The sequence below is a fragment of the Oncorhynchus masou genome, chromosome 6 (genome assembly GCF_036934945.1).
Source record: "Oncorhynchus masou masou isolate Uvic2021 chromosome 6, UVic_Omas_1.1, whole genome shotgun sequence".
NCBI classification, from domain to species: Eukaryota; Metazoa; Chordata; class Actinopteri; order Salmoniformes; family Salmonidae; genus Oncorhynchus; species Oncorhynchus masou.
Window position 1 is genome coordinate 50641451 of NC_088217.1, and position 16313 is coordinate 50657763.

Genomic DNA, 16313 nt, shown 5'->3' on the forward strand with positions numbered 1-16313 from the left:
TGCTCTTCTCCTGTACTCGTGCTCCACTCCTGTACTTGTTCTCTACTCCTGTCCTCTTGCTCTACTCCTGTCCTTGTGCTCTACTCCTGTACCCGTGCTCTTCTCCTGTACTCGTGCTCCACTCCTGTAATTGTGCTCTTCTCCTGTCCTTGTGCTCTACTCCTGTCCTCGTGCTCTACTCCTGTACCCGTTCTCTACTCCTGTACCCGTGCTCTACTCCTGTACCCGTGCTCTACTCCTGTACCCGTCCTTTACTCCTTTACTTTTACTCTACTCCTGTACCCGTGCTCTACTCCAGTACCCGTGCTCTACTCCTGTCGCCGTGCTCTACTCTTGTAGCCGTGCTCTACTCCTGTACCCGTGCTCTACCCATATACCTGTGCTCTTCTCCTGTACCTGTGCTCCACTCCTGTATCCATGCTCAACTCCTTTACCCGTGCTCTTCTCCTGTACCCGTGCTCTTCTCCTGTACTTTTGCTCTACTCCTGTACCCGTGCTCTTCGCCTGTACTCGTGCTCCACTCCTGTACTTATGCTCTTCTCCTGTCCTCGTGCTCTACTCCTGTACCCGTGCTCTCCTCCTGTACCTGTGCTTTACTCCTGTACTCTTGCTCTACTCCTGTACCCGGGCTCTTCTCCTGTACCCGTGTTCTACTCCTGTACCCGTGCTCTACTCCTGTACCCGTTCTCTACTCCTGTACCCGTGCTCTACTCCTGTACCCGTGCTCTACTCCTGTACCCGGCCTTTCCTCCTGTACTTTTACTCTACTCCTGTACCTGTGCTCTACTCCTGTACCAGTGCTCTACTCCTGTACTCGTGCTCCACTCCTGTACTTGTTCTCTACTCCTGTCCTCGTGCTCTACTCCTGTCCTCGTGCTCTACTCCTGTACCCGTGCTCTTCTCCTGTACTCGTGCTCCACTCCTGTAATTGTGCTCTTCTCTTCTCCTGTCCTTGTGCTCTACTCCTGTCCTCGTGCTCTACTCCTGTACCTGTGCTCTACTCCTGTACCCATGCTCTACTCCTGTACCTGTGCTTTACTCCTGTACTTTTGCTCTACTCCTGTACCCGTGCTCTTCTCCTGTACCCGTGTTCTACTCCTGTACCTGTGCTCTACTCCTGTACCCGTTCTCTACTCCTGTACCCGTGCTCTACTCCTGTACCCGTGCTCTACTCCTGTACCCGTCCTTTACTCCTTTACTTTTACTCTACTCCTGTACCCGTGCTCTACTCCAGTACCCGTGCTCTACTCCTGTCGCCGTGCTCTACTCTTGTAGCCGTGCTCTACTCCTGTACCCGTGCTCTACCCATATACCTGTGCTCTTCTCCTGTACCTGTGCTCCACTCCTGTATCCATGCTCTACTCCTTTACCCGTGCTCTTCTCCTGTACCCGTGCTCTTCTCCTGTACCCGTGCTCTACTCCTGTACCCGTGCTCTACTCCTGTACCCGGCCTTTACTCCTGTACTTTTACTCTACTCCTGTACCTGTGCTCTACTCCTGTACCAGTGCTCTACTCCTGTACCCGTGCTCTACTCCTGTACCCGTGCTCTACTCCTGTAGCCGTGCTCTACTCCTGTTCTCGTGCTCTACTCCTGTACTCGTGCCCTACTCCTGTACCCGTGCTCTACTCCTGTAACCGTGCTCTACTCCTGTCCTCGTGCTCTACTCCTGTACTTTTACTCTACTCCTGTCCCCGTGCTCTACTCCTGTACCCATGCTTTACTCCTGTAGCCGTGCTCTACTCCTGTTCTCGTGCTCTGCTCCTGTACCCGTGCTCTTCTCCTGTACTTTTGCTCTACTCCTGTACCCGTGCTCTTCGCCTGTACTCGTGCTCCACTCCTGTACTTATGCTCTTCTCCTGTACCCGGGCTCTTCTCCTGTACCCGTGTTCTACTCCTGTACCCGTGCTCTACTCCTGTACCCGTTCTCTACTCCTGTACCTGTGCTCTACTCCTGTACCCGTGCTCTACTCCTGTACCCGACCTTTACTCCTGTACTTTTACTCTACTCCTGTACCTGTGCTCTACTCCTGTACCAGTGCTCTACTCCTGTACCCGTGCCCTACTCCTGTACCCGTGCTCTACTCCTGTAACCGTACTCTACTCCTGTCCTCGTGCTCTACTCCTGTACTCGTGCTCTACTCATGTAGCCATCCTGTACTCCTGTAGCCGTGCTCTACTCCTGTCCTCGTGCTCTACTCCTTTACACGTGCTCTACTTCTGTACCCGTGCTCTACTCCTGTAGCCGTGCTCTACTCCTGTCCTCGTGCTCTACTCCTGTACTCGTGCTCTACTCCTGTACCCGTGCTCTTCTCCTGTACTTTTGCTCTACTCCTGTACCCGTGCTCTTCTCCTGTACTCGTGCTCCACTCCTGTACTTGTGCTCTTCTCCTGTCCTCGTGCTCTACTCCTGTCCTCATGCTCTACTCCTGTACCTGTGCTCTACTCCTGTACCCGTGCTCTACTCCTGTACCTGTGCTTTACTCCTGTACTTTTGCTCTACTCCTGTACCCGTGCTCTTCTCCTGTACCCGTGTTCTACTCCTGTACCCATGCTCTACTCCTGTACCCGTGCTCTACCCCTGTATTTGTGCTCTACTCCTGTACCCGTGCTCTACTCCTGTAGCCGTGCTTTACTCCTGTACTTTTGCTGCACTCCTGTACCCGTTCTCTACTCCTGTACCCGTGCTCTAGTCCTGTACCCGTGCTCTACTCCTGTACCCGTCCTTTACTCCTGTACTTTTACTCTACTCCTGTCCCCGTGCTCTACTCCTGTACCCATGCTTTACTCCTGTAGCCGTGCTCTACTCCTGTTCTCGTGCTCTGCTCCTGTACCCGTGCTCTTCTCCTGTACTTTTGTTCTACTCCTGTACCCGTGCTCTTCGCCTGTACTCGTGCTCCACTCCTGTACTTATGCTCTTCTCCTGTACCCGGGCTCTTCTCCTGTACCCGTGTTCTACTCCTGTACCTGTGCTCTACTCCTGTACCCGTTCTCTACTCCTGTACCCGTGCTCTACTCCTGTACCCGTGCTCTACTCCAGTACCCGACCTTTACTCCTGTACTTTTACTCTACTCCTGTACCTGTGCTCTACTCCTGTACCAGTGCTCTACTCCTGTACCCGTGCTCTACTCCTGTACCCGTGCTCTACTCCTGTAGCCGTGCTCTACTCCTGTTCTTGTGCTCTACTCCTGTACTCGTGCCCTACTCCTGTACCCGTGCTCTACTCCTGTAACCGTACTCTACTCCTGTCCTCGTGCTCTACTCCTGTACTCGTGCTCTACTCATGTAGCCATCCTGTACTCCTGTAGCCGTGCTCTACTCCTGTCCTCGTGCTCTACTCCTTTACACGTGCTCTACTTCTGTACCCGTGCTCTACTCCTGTAGCCGTGCTCTACTCCTGTACCCGTGCTCTTCTCCTGTACTTTTGCTCTACTCCTGTACCCGTGCTCTTCTCCTGTACTCGTGCTCCACTCCTGTACTTGTGCTCTTCTCCTGTCCTCGTGCTCTACTCCTGTCCTCATGCTCTACTCCTGTACCTGTGCTCTACTCCTGTACCCGTGCTCTACTCCTGTACCTGTGCTTTACTCCTGTACTTTTGCTCTACTCCTGTACCCGTGCTCTTCTCCTGTACCCGTGTTCTACTCCTGTACCCGTGCTCTACTCCTGTACCCGTGCTCTACCCCTGTATTTATGCTCTACTCCTGTACCCGTGCTCTACTCCTGTAGCCGTGCTTTACTCCTGTACTTTTGCTGCACTCCTGTACCCGTTCTCTACTCCTGTACCCGTGCTCTAGTCCTGTACCCGTGCTCTACTCCTGTACCCGTCCTTTACTCCTGTACTTTTACTCTACTCCTGTACCCGTGCTCTACTCCTGTACCCATGCTTTACTCCTGTAGCCGTGCTCTACTCCTGTTCTCGTGCTCTGCTCCTGTACCCGTGCTCTTCTCCTGTACTCGTGCTCCACTCCTGTACTTGTGCTCTTCTCCTGTCCTCGTGCTCTACTCCTGTCCCCGTGCTCTACTCCTTTACCAGTTCTCTATTCCTGTACCCGTGCTCTACTCCTGTACCTTTGCTTTACTCCTGTACCCGTGCTCTTCTCCTGTACCCGTGCTCTACCCCTGTACCTGTGCTCTTATCCTGTACTCATGCTCCACTCCTGTACTTGTGCTCTTCTCCTGGCGTCGTGCTCTACTCCTGTACCCGTGCTCTCCTCCTGTACCTGTGCTTTACTCCTGTACTTTTGCTCTACTCCTGTACCCGGGCTCTTCTCCTGTACCCGTGTTCTACTCCTGTACCCGTGCTCTACTCCTGTACCCGTGCTCTCCCCCTGTACTCGTGCTCTACTCCTGTACCCGTGCTCTACTCCTGTACTTTTGCTCCACTCCTGTACCCGTTCTCTAATCCTGTACCAGTGCTCTACTCCTGTACCCGTGATCTACTCCTGTACCCGTCCTTTACTCCTGTACTTTTACTCTACTCCTGTACCTGTGCTCTACTCCTGTACCCATGCTTTACTCCTGTACCCGTGCTCTACTCGTGTACCCGTGCTCTACTCCTGTACCTGTGCTCTACTCCTGTAGCCGTGCTCTACACCTGTTCTCGTGCTCTACTCCTGTTCCCGTGCTCTACTCCTGTACCTTTGCTCTACTCCTGTACCTTTGCTCTTCTCCTGTACCCGTGCTCTTCTCCTTTACCTGTGTTCTACTCCTGTACCCGTGCTCTACTCCTGTACCCGTGCTCTACCCCTGTATTCGTGCTCTACTCCTGTACCCGTGCTCTACTCCTGTAGCCGTGCTTTACTCCTGTACTTTTGCTGCACTCCTGTACCCGTTCTCTACTCCTGTACCCATGCTCTACTCCTGTACCCGTGCTCTACTCCTGTACCCGTCCTTTACTCCTGTACTTTTACTCTACTCCTGTACCCGTGCTCTACTCCTGTACCCATGCTTTACTCCTGTAGCCGTGCTCTACTTCTGTTCTCGTGCTCTACTCCTGTACCCGTGCTCTTCTCCTGTACTCGTGCTCCACTCCTGTACTTGTGCTCTTCTCCTGTCCTCGTGCTCTACTCCTGTCCTCAAGCTCTACTCCTGTACCTGTGCTCTACTCCTGTACACGTGCTCTACTCCTGTACCTGTGCTTTACTCCTGTACTTTTGCTCTACTCCTGTCCCCGTGCTCTTCTCCTGTACCCGTTTTCTACTCCTGTACCCGTGCTCTTCTCCTATTCTCGTGCTCTACTCCTGTCCTCGAGCTCTACTCCTGTACTTTTGCTCTACTCCTGTACCCGTGCTCTTCTCCTGTACCTGTGTTCTACTCCTGTACCCGTGCTCTACTCCTTTACCCGTTCTCTACTCCTGCACCCGTGCTCTACTCCTGTACCTGTGCTCTACTCCTGTACCCGTCCTTTCCTCCTTTACTTTTGCTCTACTCCTGTACCCGTGCTCTACCCCTGTACTCATGCTCTACTCCTGTAACCGTGCTCTACCTCTGTAGTCGTGCTCTACTTCTGTACCCTTGCTCGTCTCCTGTACTCGTGCTCTACTCCTGTTCCCGTGCTCTACTCCTGTACCTTTGCTCTACTTCTGCTGCTACCTTCACCTCGTCTGCCCTGTCTGCTCCATCCCTCCTCTCCCCTTGTCTGCCCATCCGATCCCCCCTTTCTCTCCCCGATTCAAACAGGGGTTTTAATGCGCTCCTTTCACCTTTAAACTCTCCATCATTACAATATCTAATTAGCTTGTTGGGCCAGATGCTCTGGACTCCATATCTCTCACAACTTTAAATTGAATCGCGCAGCGCCCTTGTGTAGGTATAGTCACTGTCCACAGTTGAGTTCCTGCCCAAAAGGCGACTCTCTCTGGGTCCTCAATCTCTTATTCGCTGTGTCCAGGCATAGAAACAGCACATAGTGGCCTGTCTCATTGATGGTAATATTCCATAGTAGTATGTGTAGTGGCACTGGAGGGGATTGCTTAGTATTGGGATTAATAACACCCCATGTTAAGACTATCTTGGGGTCTAGCCTTATCCTCACCCCAACTCTTGCTCTGGCACTTTGACAATGAACTGTCTTCATTGGCAGGGTCCCATTATACCTATTTTTTTTTACTGTGACTTTAATACGCACACAGACACAGACACGCCGACACATGAAAGATTATAGGCATGATGTCTTGGCCTGTCCCGGCAACACCGCATTGGCTGTCAGTAGAACAATATGATATTGATTTTAGAGTTTTGTTTTTATCAGTCATTGTTGGGGGAAAATCCCTCTGCGAGAACAACCCAACTGAAAGAGACAAGATCAGGCACACCCAAGAGAAGATTATTACTTAGGCTTCAGCGGAGAACAGACAAAGCTCACTCTGGGTGAAATTGCAATGGTCTCCGCATTATCTCACTTTCATTTGAAACTGCTATTTGGTCGGTAGTGAAATGCATATAACTTGTAAATGACGATAAGGTAGCGTTTTGGTGGAGGGCAAGGAGCAGAGACGTCGGCCACCTAGCTGGAAACACTAATGTTATTGTAGCTTCTCAATGCATTTGAAACACAGACTCGTCTTGCATTTTGATTTTCTTTGCTTTGTCATACACTGCACCATATTACACTGTCAAAGCTCAGTTTGGAGCCCTGTTATTTGGCTTTCGGTTCAGAAGTGATCCACAATCTGTACTGTGCGATTGACCGACACTCATGGACACACACGCGTGCACACACACACACACACACACACACACACAATATCAAAGGGATGAGCTGGGTTTGGAGGCGAGAGATGCTTGTGATCATGGGCGAGCCCTAGATGAGTAAAAGTGTAAATGAAAGAGTCTTCAAAATGTCATTCCTGGCCTCTTCAACCTTTAATTAAACCTTGAGAATGGGGAGATAAAATTAATAAATTGGGTAATGAATCGAGCAAAACAGGTGGTGGGTGGCTGAAGAAAATGAACCAATCAGTCTTTCCTGTGTGGATTTATTCAGCTCCTAATTAGAAGCTGCCTTGGTTAATTATGATTGGGCTCTTTGGAAAAAGAGGGCCTCACTGGAATGACAGTCAGGCTGAGAGATAAACAAACACCGGGACGGGACTCCACAGAATGCTGATGATGCACGAGGGGCTTATGAAGGCCAATCGCCTTCTCCGTTATTGATAACCCGACTTCCCTAAGCCAATCACCTTCATTGTAACTAATGCAACCCATTTCTCTAAGCCAGTCACCTTCCCTGCAACTAATACAATAGTATTTCTAATCTAAATACATTTATGTTAAGCAATAATCCACCCTTCGAACCCAAAGACCTTTATTGTAACTAATCCTTCCGGCATTCCTAACCCACTTCCTCTCTAACTGATAAACTAGCACCTCTAACCCAATCATCCTTAGCGATGAACCAGCATGTCCTACCTAATCACCCATGCCAACAAACTGCCCCGTGACACAATTACCCCACGCGTTTTGACGGAACTGCATCAGTAACCGAGGGATCCTCTTTGCTAGACCAGCGTGAGGCTGTAACACTCTCACCCTTGATGAATACGCATCATCGTCATGAACGCATTCATTGTCTTTGCTGTCATGTTACAAGGCTAGTGTTATATTGTCCAACCAATGAGCTTCACGGTCACTTCCACCACCGTCCACTTGTACACTGTCACCGGCGACCTTAACGTTGCACATCTTCTCAAGTCTATGTTCTTGTGTGATGGGGTCATTGTTGTGTGTGTGTGTGTGTGGGGGGGGGGGCAGTTTAACATTGTAATGCAGTTGGAGATGATTGGATGGAGGAGAAGAAGAAAAAAAGGTGACAGAACGATTATGAAACGTTTTCACTGAGTGGGAAGGTTTTGACAGAATGAATGGATGTGTTGAGGAATAGGAGACAGTTTATGAGCTATACATTGTTATTACAGTCAAAACCGACAAAGATAGATGTCGAACTAAGGCCCATAACCTGTGAGTGTAGCCTTGTGTAAATGGGTTTTTATAACAGTGAGTTTGTGTAGATACATTTGTGTTTGCACAACTTTGTATGTACAAGAGACACACAAGAGCGGGAGACGCGAGACAGTTGACGTATGTCTGATGATGCGTTTCCTGTAAGGTATTGTAGCATGTTTTCCTGATCTGTGACCACTGTTCCTAGCGTTGACATTCAGTGGGCTATCATCACAAGTGTCCCCCTGCTCTGCTCTTCCCATCCTCTCCCACAACAGCTTGTAATTGCGTTTTAATAGACAATTAAAGCCCGTCCATAAATCAATTCTTGCACAGGGTATGAGGCTTGAATTACATTTTGCGAAAAAACAAACCCGTTTTTATCATGTCAGATTCAATGCACCCTGCTGCTGCTCTATTACATCATGATATGTGGGCAGGTCTCAGTGTGAACTATACAGTAATGAACTATATGTATTTGAGTATTTGTTTATGTTTTATTTTTGTTCTGGTGAGAGGACCTCAATCTCAGGACAAAAACAATTGCAATCTGGGGCGTTGGGGATTTTAAATATTGAGCCAACTCGACATGGAATGATCATCATCATCACAAATATCTATTTTGATCAATCACTGTAACTAGGAAGGGAATGATAACAAAAGTAACTAAGTAACAACCACCTTTCTTACCTTACCTGTAATAAGTAACTGTAATATTTTGACTTGATATTTTGCCGATATATTATTACGGTAACGCATTACTTTGTAACACATTCGTAAACCTTTTGAACACGTTACCTCCAACACTTCTTATAATACAGTATGATATATAGTATACAGTATTATATACAATATGGTATATCGTATGATATACAGTATTTGATGGTATGCAATGCATATATACAGTATGTGTGTATATTGTACAGTGGATGTGTAGGCCTGCCCGAACTCATTTGTAGTACTAGCTATGTGCTATATTCTGTCAGTATGCACCTTGCAGAGTCTTAACGGGCTCCCTTAGGATTTGGAGGCAAAGATAAATTAATAAGCTCTGCCAGAGGATGTGTTTAGATCTAATTCCTATTTATTTTCACGATGGGCTCTTGAAAAGGCAAAGCTTGTCATATGTAGATAGATAATCAAGATTGAATCCTAGGCCAGTCGAGTCTCGCAGCGGTCTAAGGCACTGCATCGCAGTGCTAGAGGCATCACTACAGACCTGGGTTCGAACCCGGGGCTGTATCACAACCGGCCGTGAACGGGAGTACCATAGGGCGGTGCACAATTGGCCCAGCGTCGTCCGGGTTTGGCCAGGGGGAACTTTACTTGGCTCATCGCGCTTTAGCGACTCTTTGTGGCAGGTCAGGCACCTGCAGGCTGACCTCGGTCATCAGGTGAACAGTGTTTCCTCTGACACATTGGTGCGGCTGGCTTCCGGGTTAAGCGGGTGGGTGTTTAGAAGTGCGGTTTGGCGGATGCATGACTCAACCTTCGCCTCCCAAGCCCATTGGAGCACTGGAGCAGGTGTTCATCAAGGATCTCTGTACTTTGCTCCGTTCATCTTTCCCTCCATCCTGGCTAGTCTCCCAGTTGAAAAACAGTCCCACAGAATGATGCTGAAACCACCGTGCTTCACCGTAGGGATGGTGTCAGGTTCCCTCCAGATGTGACGCTTGACATTCAGGCTAAATAGTTCAGACCAGATAATCTTGTTTCTAATGGTCTGGGAGTCTTTAGGTGCCTTTTGGCAAACTCCAAGCGGGCTGTCATGTGCCTTTAACTGAGTAGTGGCTTCCGTCTGGCCATTCTACCATAAAGACATGATTGCTGGAGTGCTGCAGAGATGGTTGTCCTTCTGGAAGGGTTTCCCACCTCCACAGAGGAACTCTGGAGCTCTGTCAGAGTGACCACCGGGTTCTTGACTCTATGAAGAGTCTTGGTGGTTTCAAACTTCTTCCATTTAACAATGATGGAGGCCACTGAATTATTGGGGAACTTTAATGCTGCAGAAATGTTTTGGTACCCTTCCCCAGATCTGTGCCTCGACACACTCCTGTCTCGGAGATCTACGGACAATTCCTTCAACCTCATGGCTTTGGTTTTTGCATTGACATGCACTGTCATAGCAAATGGTCTTAATACTTATGTAAATAAGGATTTTTTAAATGTATATATTTGCATTTGCATACATTTCTAAGAACCTGTTTTCGATTTGTCATTATGGGGTATTGTGTGTAGATTGATGAGGGTAAAAAAGATTTCTTCATAGTAGTTCTGTACTAGCCACCTAGTTTAGCTAGCTCACAACTCTTCACTACTAACAAAATGCAGCACCCACTTGGGGTTCAGAAAGCACATCACACTTCAGTAGTAATTCAGGAGTATTAAATCAAGTCCAATTTTATTTGTCAAATGCACTGAATGTAAACCTTACAGTGAAATGGTTATTTACAAGACCTTAACCAACAATGCAGTTTTAAGAAAAATCAGTGCTAAGAAAGTAAAAAATGAAAAATAACAAATGATTAAAAAGCAACAATAAAATAACGGTAGTGAGGCTATATACAAGGGGTACCGGTACAAAGTCAATGCACATGTAGGTAGAGGTAAAGTGACTATGCATAGATAATACACAGAGAGTAGCAGCAGTGTAAAAATGGGGGTGGGGGGGTGTTCATGAGTCTTACGGCTTGGGGGTAGAAGCTGTTATGAAGCCTTTTGGAGCTAGACTTGGTGCTCCGGTACTGCTTGCCGTGCAGTAGCAGAGAAAACAGTCTATGACTAGGGTAGCTGGAGTCTTTGGAAATGTTTAGGGCCTTCCTTTGACACCGCCTGGTATAGAGGTCCTGGATGGCAGGAAGCTTGGCCCCAAGCTTGATGTGATGTACTGGGCCGTACGCACTACCCTCTGTAGTGCCTTGCGGTTGGAGGCCGAGCAGTTGCCATACCAGGTGTTGATGCAACCAGTCAGGATGCTCTCGATGGTGCAGCTGTATAACCTTTTGAGGATCTGAGGACCCCTGACAAATCTTTTCAGCCTCCTGAGGGGGAATAGGCGTTGTCGTGCCCTCTTCACGACTGTCTTGGTGTTTTTGGCTCATGATAGTTTGTTGGTGATGTGGACACCAAGGAACTTGAAGCTCTCAACCTGCTCCACTGCAGCCCTGTCGATGAGTAGCCTTATAACTTAGTTCTCCTTATGGTCAGCTGTCATCACTGTATAGCTCTGTATTCAGGCTTCTCTCCATCCTCAACATCCAGATAGCTGGCATCATCGAATCAAAACATTGCCTGTTAGCCAGCTAACATTAGCTAGCTAGCTAGCCAGTAACTAACCGCCAACTTCAGTCTTGAAAACATGCTGGATTCGCACTATATAGACTATAATAATAACCTAATAGTTCATTCATAAAACAAAAAGTTTGTCAGGGAAAATGCTATGAAAATAAATGATTACAAATATTCACCAAATGTACAGCAGCTCTCTGCCTAGGCGACGCCACGGCACCAGACCTCCAATAGACATTATGTTGTCGTGAACGTCAAAACAAAAACACAAGGCAGCTCCAGCTGGCTTCCTAAAGTAACACTGCATGGGCGTGCTGGAGATTCTGCCCTGCTCGTGTGGGTGGCAGAGAGAAAGCTGTGATTGAGTGGTGTTGGTTGTTAGTTATTGTCAGGGTTCATTTGTGTGCCACCTTAATGTGTCTGTGATAGCCATCTTGGACACTAATTGATTCCCACTGTTTTGTGTCTGCTTTGATACCCGCTGTTGCTTTGTGACGAGGCAAAGAACAGAAGGCAACTCCAAACCCAGCTTAAAAGGCGGCGTAATTGCCGTTTTTGTTGTTTCATCCAAAAGTGTATATGTGTGTGTGCGCGCATGCACTTGTGCATGCAGACCTGTGTGAGTGCATTCGTGTTTGTTTGTGGCTGTGCAGGGCGGATGTCTGTTTTGTGTTAGTCTGTGTCTCTGGCCGTCTGTTTCCTTCTGTCCTGTGCTTATCCCACTGACAGGGTGTTTCTCTCTCTGTGAATCTCTATGCAGACGGAGGATGAAGACGGGGAAGAGAACCTGATGGAGAACCCCTACTCCGTGAAGCTGGAGTTTGTGGACGATCCCAACTTTAAAAACAAAGTGAACTACTCCTACAGCGCCGTCCAGATCCCTACAGACATCTATAAGGGCTGTAAGTACCAAGCTACATCTACACCTCCATCCTCCCACACAAATAACACACACATTCACTACACCTCCATCCTCCCACACAAATACACACAAATTCACTGCACCTCCATCCTCCCACACAAATACACACAAATTCACTATCAGCCTATGATCTGAACCTGTTTGCTAGGTTACACACAGTGTTCTGACATGATACACCTTTGAGATGCCGCATCTTGTTTCCGAGGCGGTCATGTGTGCCTTCCTTATCAGTTTGGGAGGATCTCCCCCTCATAGTTCTCCTACAGACCTGAGCCAGTCGTGAACGGATGAACATGAAACCGCCTTCTCTGTGCCTTAGACCGGAACTTTCTCCTTTGGAGGTTGTTAGCTGAGCACGATAACCTGCCCCTCTGCGTATCGGCCAACACTTGCTTCCTGTAACACATTAGTACATGGCAGCAGTGTTCCCCACAGTAGCTGTGTGTGTGTGTGTGTGTGTGTGTGTGTGTGTGTGTGTGTGTGTGTGTGTGTGCGTGCGTGTGTGTGTGTGTGTGTGCGTGTGTGTGTGTGTGTGGTGTGTGTGTGTGTGTGTGTGTGTGTGTGTGTGTGTGTGTGTGTGTGTGTGTGTGTGTGCGTGTGTGTGGTTGCGGGGACAGGGATTGATTCACCTGCTCCTGGATACTCTGCCCTGACTGGCAACTCACAGTCCTACCAGGCACAACACCTTCTTTGGGACTCCAGCAATGGATGAAAGTGGACATACGTACTGTATCTGCTGAGGTTGTATTCTCACAGTCGCCCGACATTCTCTTATCTCTTCTCTCCGCTATCCTGCTCTAATCTGTAGGATTTAGATGTGTTCACTCTCACTATCTGGTTGTATCTCAAATGATCTGCTGACAGATAGACCACCATTTCCACCCGTTTTGTTTTGCAGTCTTCCTCTTCGTCAGAAGAACCCTTGTTATTTCCGAGGTATGGAAGCTAGCCAACAGGTCTATAATAAGCTTTCCCAGCAGCCTCTCTGGGCCAATCTTGTCAGAGTTAGCCTGTGCTTATCCAGGAAGAGGGGTCAAAGAGCATGGACGAACGACTATAGAGCAATCAGTCCTGCCTGTTGTTACTGCAGACATTTTGCGCCGGCCCTGGATTCTTTCATGGGCCTTGGATTCTCTCTTCGCTGGGCTTGAATCGGAATAAAGGCTTTCCGATTGAGCCTGCAGGGGATTATAGAAACACAGTGCTAGAATGGAGTACTCTGGGAGGATGTTCATTTTTAAAGGTCCAATACAGCCATTTGTATGTCAATATCAAATCATTTCTGGGTAACAATGACGTACCTTCCTGTGATTGTTTTAAATGAAAATGGTCAAAAAAGAAACAAAAATAGCTTCTTTAACAAAGAGCAATTTCTCAAGCAAGATGTTGCTAGGGGAGGGGGAAACTGAAAACTAGCTGTTATTAGCAGAGAAGTTTGGAACTCTCTTTCTTATTGGTCTATTAACTCATTTACTGTGTGATGATGTCACCAGGCAGACCAAAACTCCATCGCACCGCAACAGTCTTTTCAAACAGCTCTTACACTAAAAGGGCATTATCATAATTTTCACAATTTCACAGTATTATTCCAACCTCATATTATGAAAATATATATAAAACACAGGACAATCATGTTTCTGACGGCACTGGGCCTTTAAGAGTTTTGTGTTGCCAAAAATGTTTACTGTTGTTGTGGGCAAATCAACTCCCTGTGCGTAGCCTGCAGTGGAAAGATTGGCCCAGCTACTCCAGTGTTGACACCATCTCCGTTTTGAGCATGTTGTTTGAGTTCTGTTCTTTTTTTTCTTAGTTGAGTAGCTCGTAAAATGCAGTACTCGTATACGGATGCTGATCGTCCCCACACTCTACTCCGTATATCATTCAAGTAGCCTAGCCTGTGTCAGTAACAAATATATCATCAATTCTAACCACATTTTTGGACAGTAGCACAAAATAATATGACCAGTGGTGTTAGGCTATTTAAAATCATGTTATTGGGAATAAGTTAAGCAAATTCTCAGGGGCCATATGTATCAAGCGTACATATCTCGGATCAGTTTTGCCTTTTCGATCGCAATGAATGCGATTGCATAGACTGGGGGACCTGATCCTCAGACTCCTACTCTGAGGAACTTGATACATACGGCCCCAGGGATCGGAAGTTAAAAGCTGAATTTCACGTGGAGAAAATAGACTGGGACATTTCTACCTCTGGAGTCCCGGGGATCGGAGAACTCTGGAGAGGGCAGGCCAGGGACATGCTCAGTACCAACGGAGGTGGCTGCTGCTCAGTGCTGGAACACCAGAGCTGCCGAGGAGAGCTGACGGGGAGCTGATGTGAGTGGAATGTTCGCCTGTGGGTCTAGAGAGGTCTGTGCTTATTGGAGGAGCAGTGGAGCAGCAGCATTGTTAGTGAGCAGGAGAGGCTGTCTGCCCAACCCAGGGAGAACAGAGCAGAGCAGCCAGACGAGAGGGAGAGGGTCAGCGTTAGAGAACAAAAGCCTGGAACTGTTGATCTGGAACAGGGTACTATCTACACAGGGGCTGGAGTATTGTGTGGTGTTATGTGTACAAGTATATGGCAGTAAGTGTTAGTGGGCTATGGTATGGATGAGTTTAGTGTTCTGTGTTGTGCTTTGCGGATGGAGTACGTGGCTAGAGTTTATTATGAGCACTCATCCTCTGTGTAGTTGAAGGGGGTTGCTATTTTACTGCTTTGATGATGAACATCTGAGAGAAGGGGGCCCAACTAGGAAACGTTGGCAGAATGTCTGGTCCTCTGTGATATTTTTTATTTCACCTTTATTTAACCAGGTAGGCTAGTTGAGAACAAGTTCTCATTTACAACTGCGACCTGGCCAAGATAAAGCATAGCGGTGTGAACAGACAACAACACAGAGTTACACATGGAGTAAAGGTGGTTGTTGTTACATGACAAGGAGTTTTTTTTTTTTTTTTTTTTTACAAAAGTGTGTTACGCATGTTAATGAAACTTGCAGCAGCGGGGGGTGGGGGTGGGGTGGGGGAGGAGAAAAAGTCAAGAGAAAAAGTCAGAGAGAGAGAGGAGTAGAGAGCGAGAGAGAGAGGGTTTGGAGAAAGAGAGAAGGAGAATCAGGAGAGAGACACTTTAATAATAGAAACCCGTTTAGAGCAACAGTTTTTATTGTGTTCTTTTTAGCAGATAAATGAGGCAGTGTGTGTGTCCTGGTTTGATTTGTCTGCCAGGGCCCATGTCCGTTTATTGAGATTGAGAGTGTTCCCTGGGCGCAGTAATGAACCATTTTATGATTCATTATCCCATTGCGGATTCCTGCTGGCAAGTCTGCAGACTTTCTAATTAGCTTAGGTCAAACATTCAAACAGTTTTCTTCTAATTATCAATGCTTATTACGGAACGGACACCGCAACAGAGAAAGCCACAGAGGAATACATTGATGTGGGTGGTGCTGTTGCATTGTGGAGAAAAAAAAGGGATGTCTTCTCGTGGTGGGGTTATGTTGGGGGAACGTTGGGGAAACGTTGGGGAAACGTTGAGGGAACAAACAGCAGGGAGGGATTTGCTGAATAATTGCCGGGGAAGAGCCCAGAGGAGCACAATCTCACAGGGAATCACAGAGAAACAGGAAGAGGAGAGTTAAGTAAACGCCACTGAAAGAATCCCATCATGCGCTTCACTCCTGGGTCTGTTTTTAGTTTCAGAGACGTCTCACAGCTAGATCATTTAATGGTTATTGCACCAGGGCTGTAGATGTTGTTAACAGTTTGGCAGACACAGCTGCTATACAGATGAAGGATCTTAATTTGACCCAGATTACTATGGCAGGAAAATAATCCTGCAGCAACAGGAAATGTACATTATTATGTGGATTAAAATTAATGGAACATTTGTGATACATTTGATACAGGGGTTGATACATTTCCGAAAGGGAAAATCGAGTCTAAATTTCTATGTGGAAATTACAATGTCTTGCATTGCAGGAAAGTTCCCCTCCAACAGAGTGGTCAAATTAAGATCCTACAGCTGTACAATACGTTAGCACGTAATCACTGGTGGTGCTCCAACCAGGTTCCTCATATTTTTTGTTCCCTTTCATTTAAGAGATAACCGGTTAAACACACATACTGCTATATTTACATGGCTGTTGTCATATTAACTGAATCA

The 16313-nt window shown here is 47.5% G+C and overlaps 1 protein-coding gene across 3 annotated transcripts in view; it reads left to right on the forward strand.

Annotated features, from left to right (window-relative positions):
* Positions 1-16313, forward strand: part of LOC135542224 (voltage-dependent calcium channel subunit alpha-2/delta-2-like) — a 261612-nt gene that overhangs the window by 188324 nt on the left and 56975 nt on the right. For all 3 annotated transcript variants that reach the window (XM_064969028.1, XM_064969026.1, XM_064969027.1), the window contains one exon: positions 11990-12131. In XM_064969028.1, coding sequence (XP_064825100.1) covers positions 11990-12131 — 142 coding nt within the window. The remainder of the gene's footprint in view (positions 1-11989; positions 12132-16313) is intronic.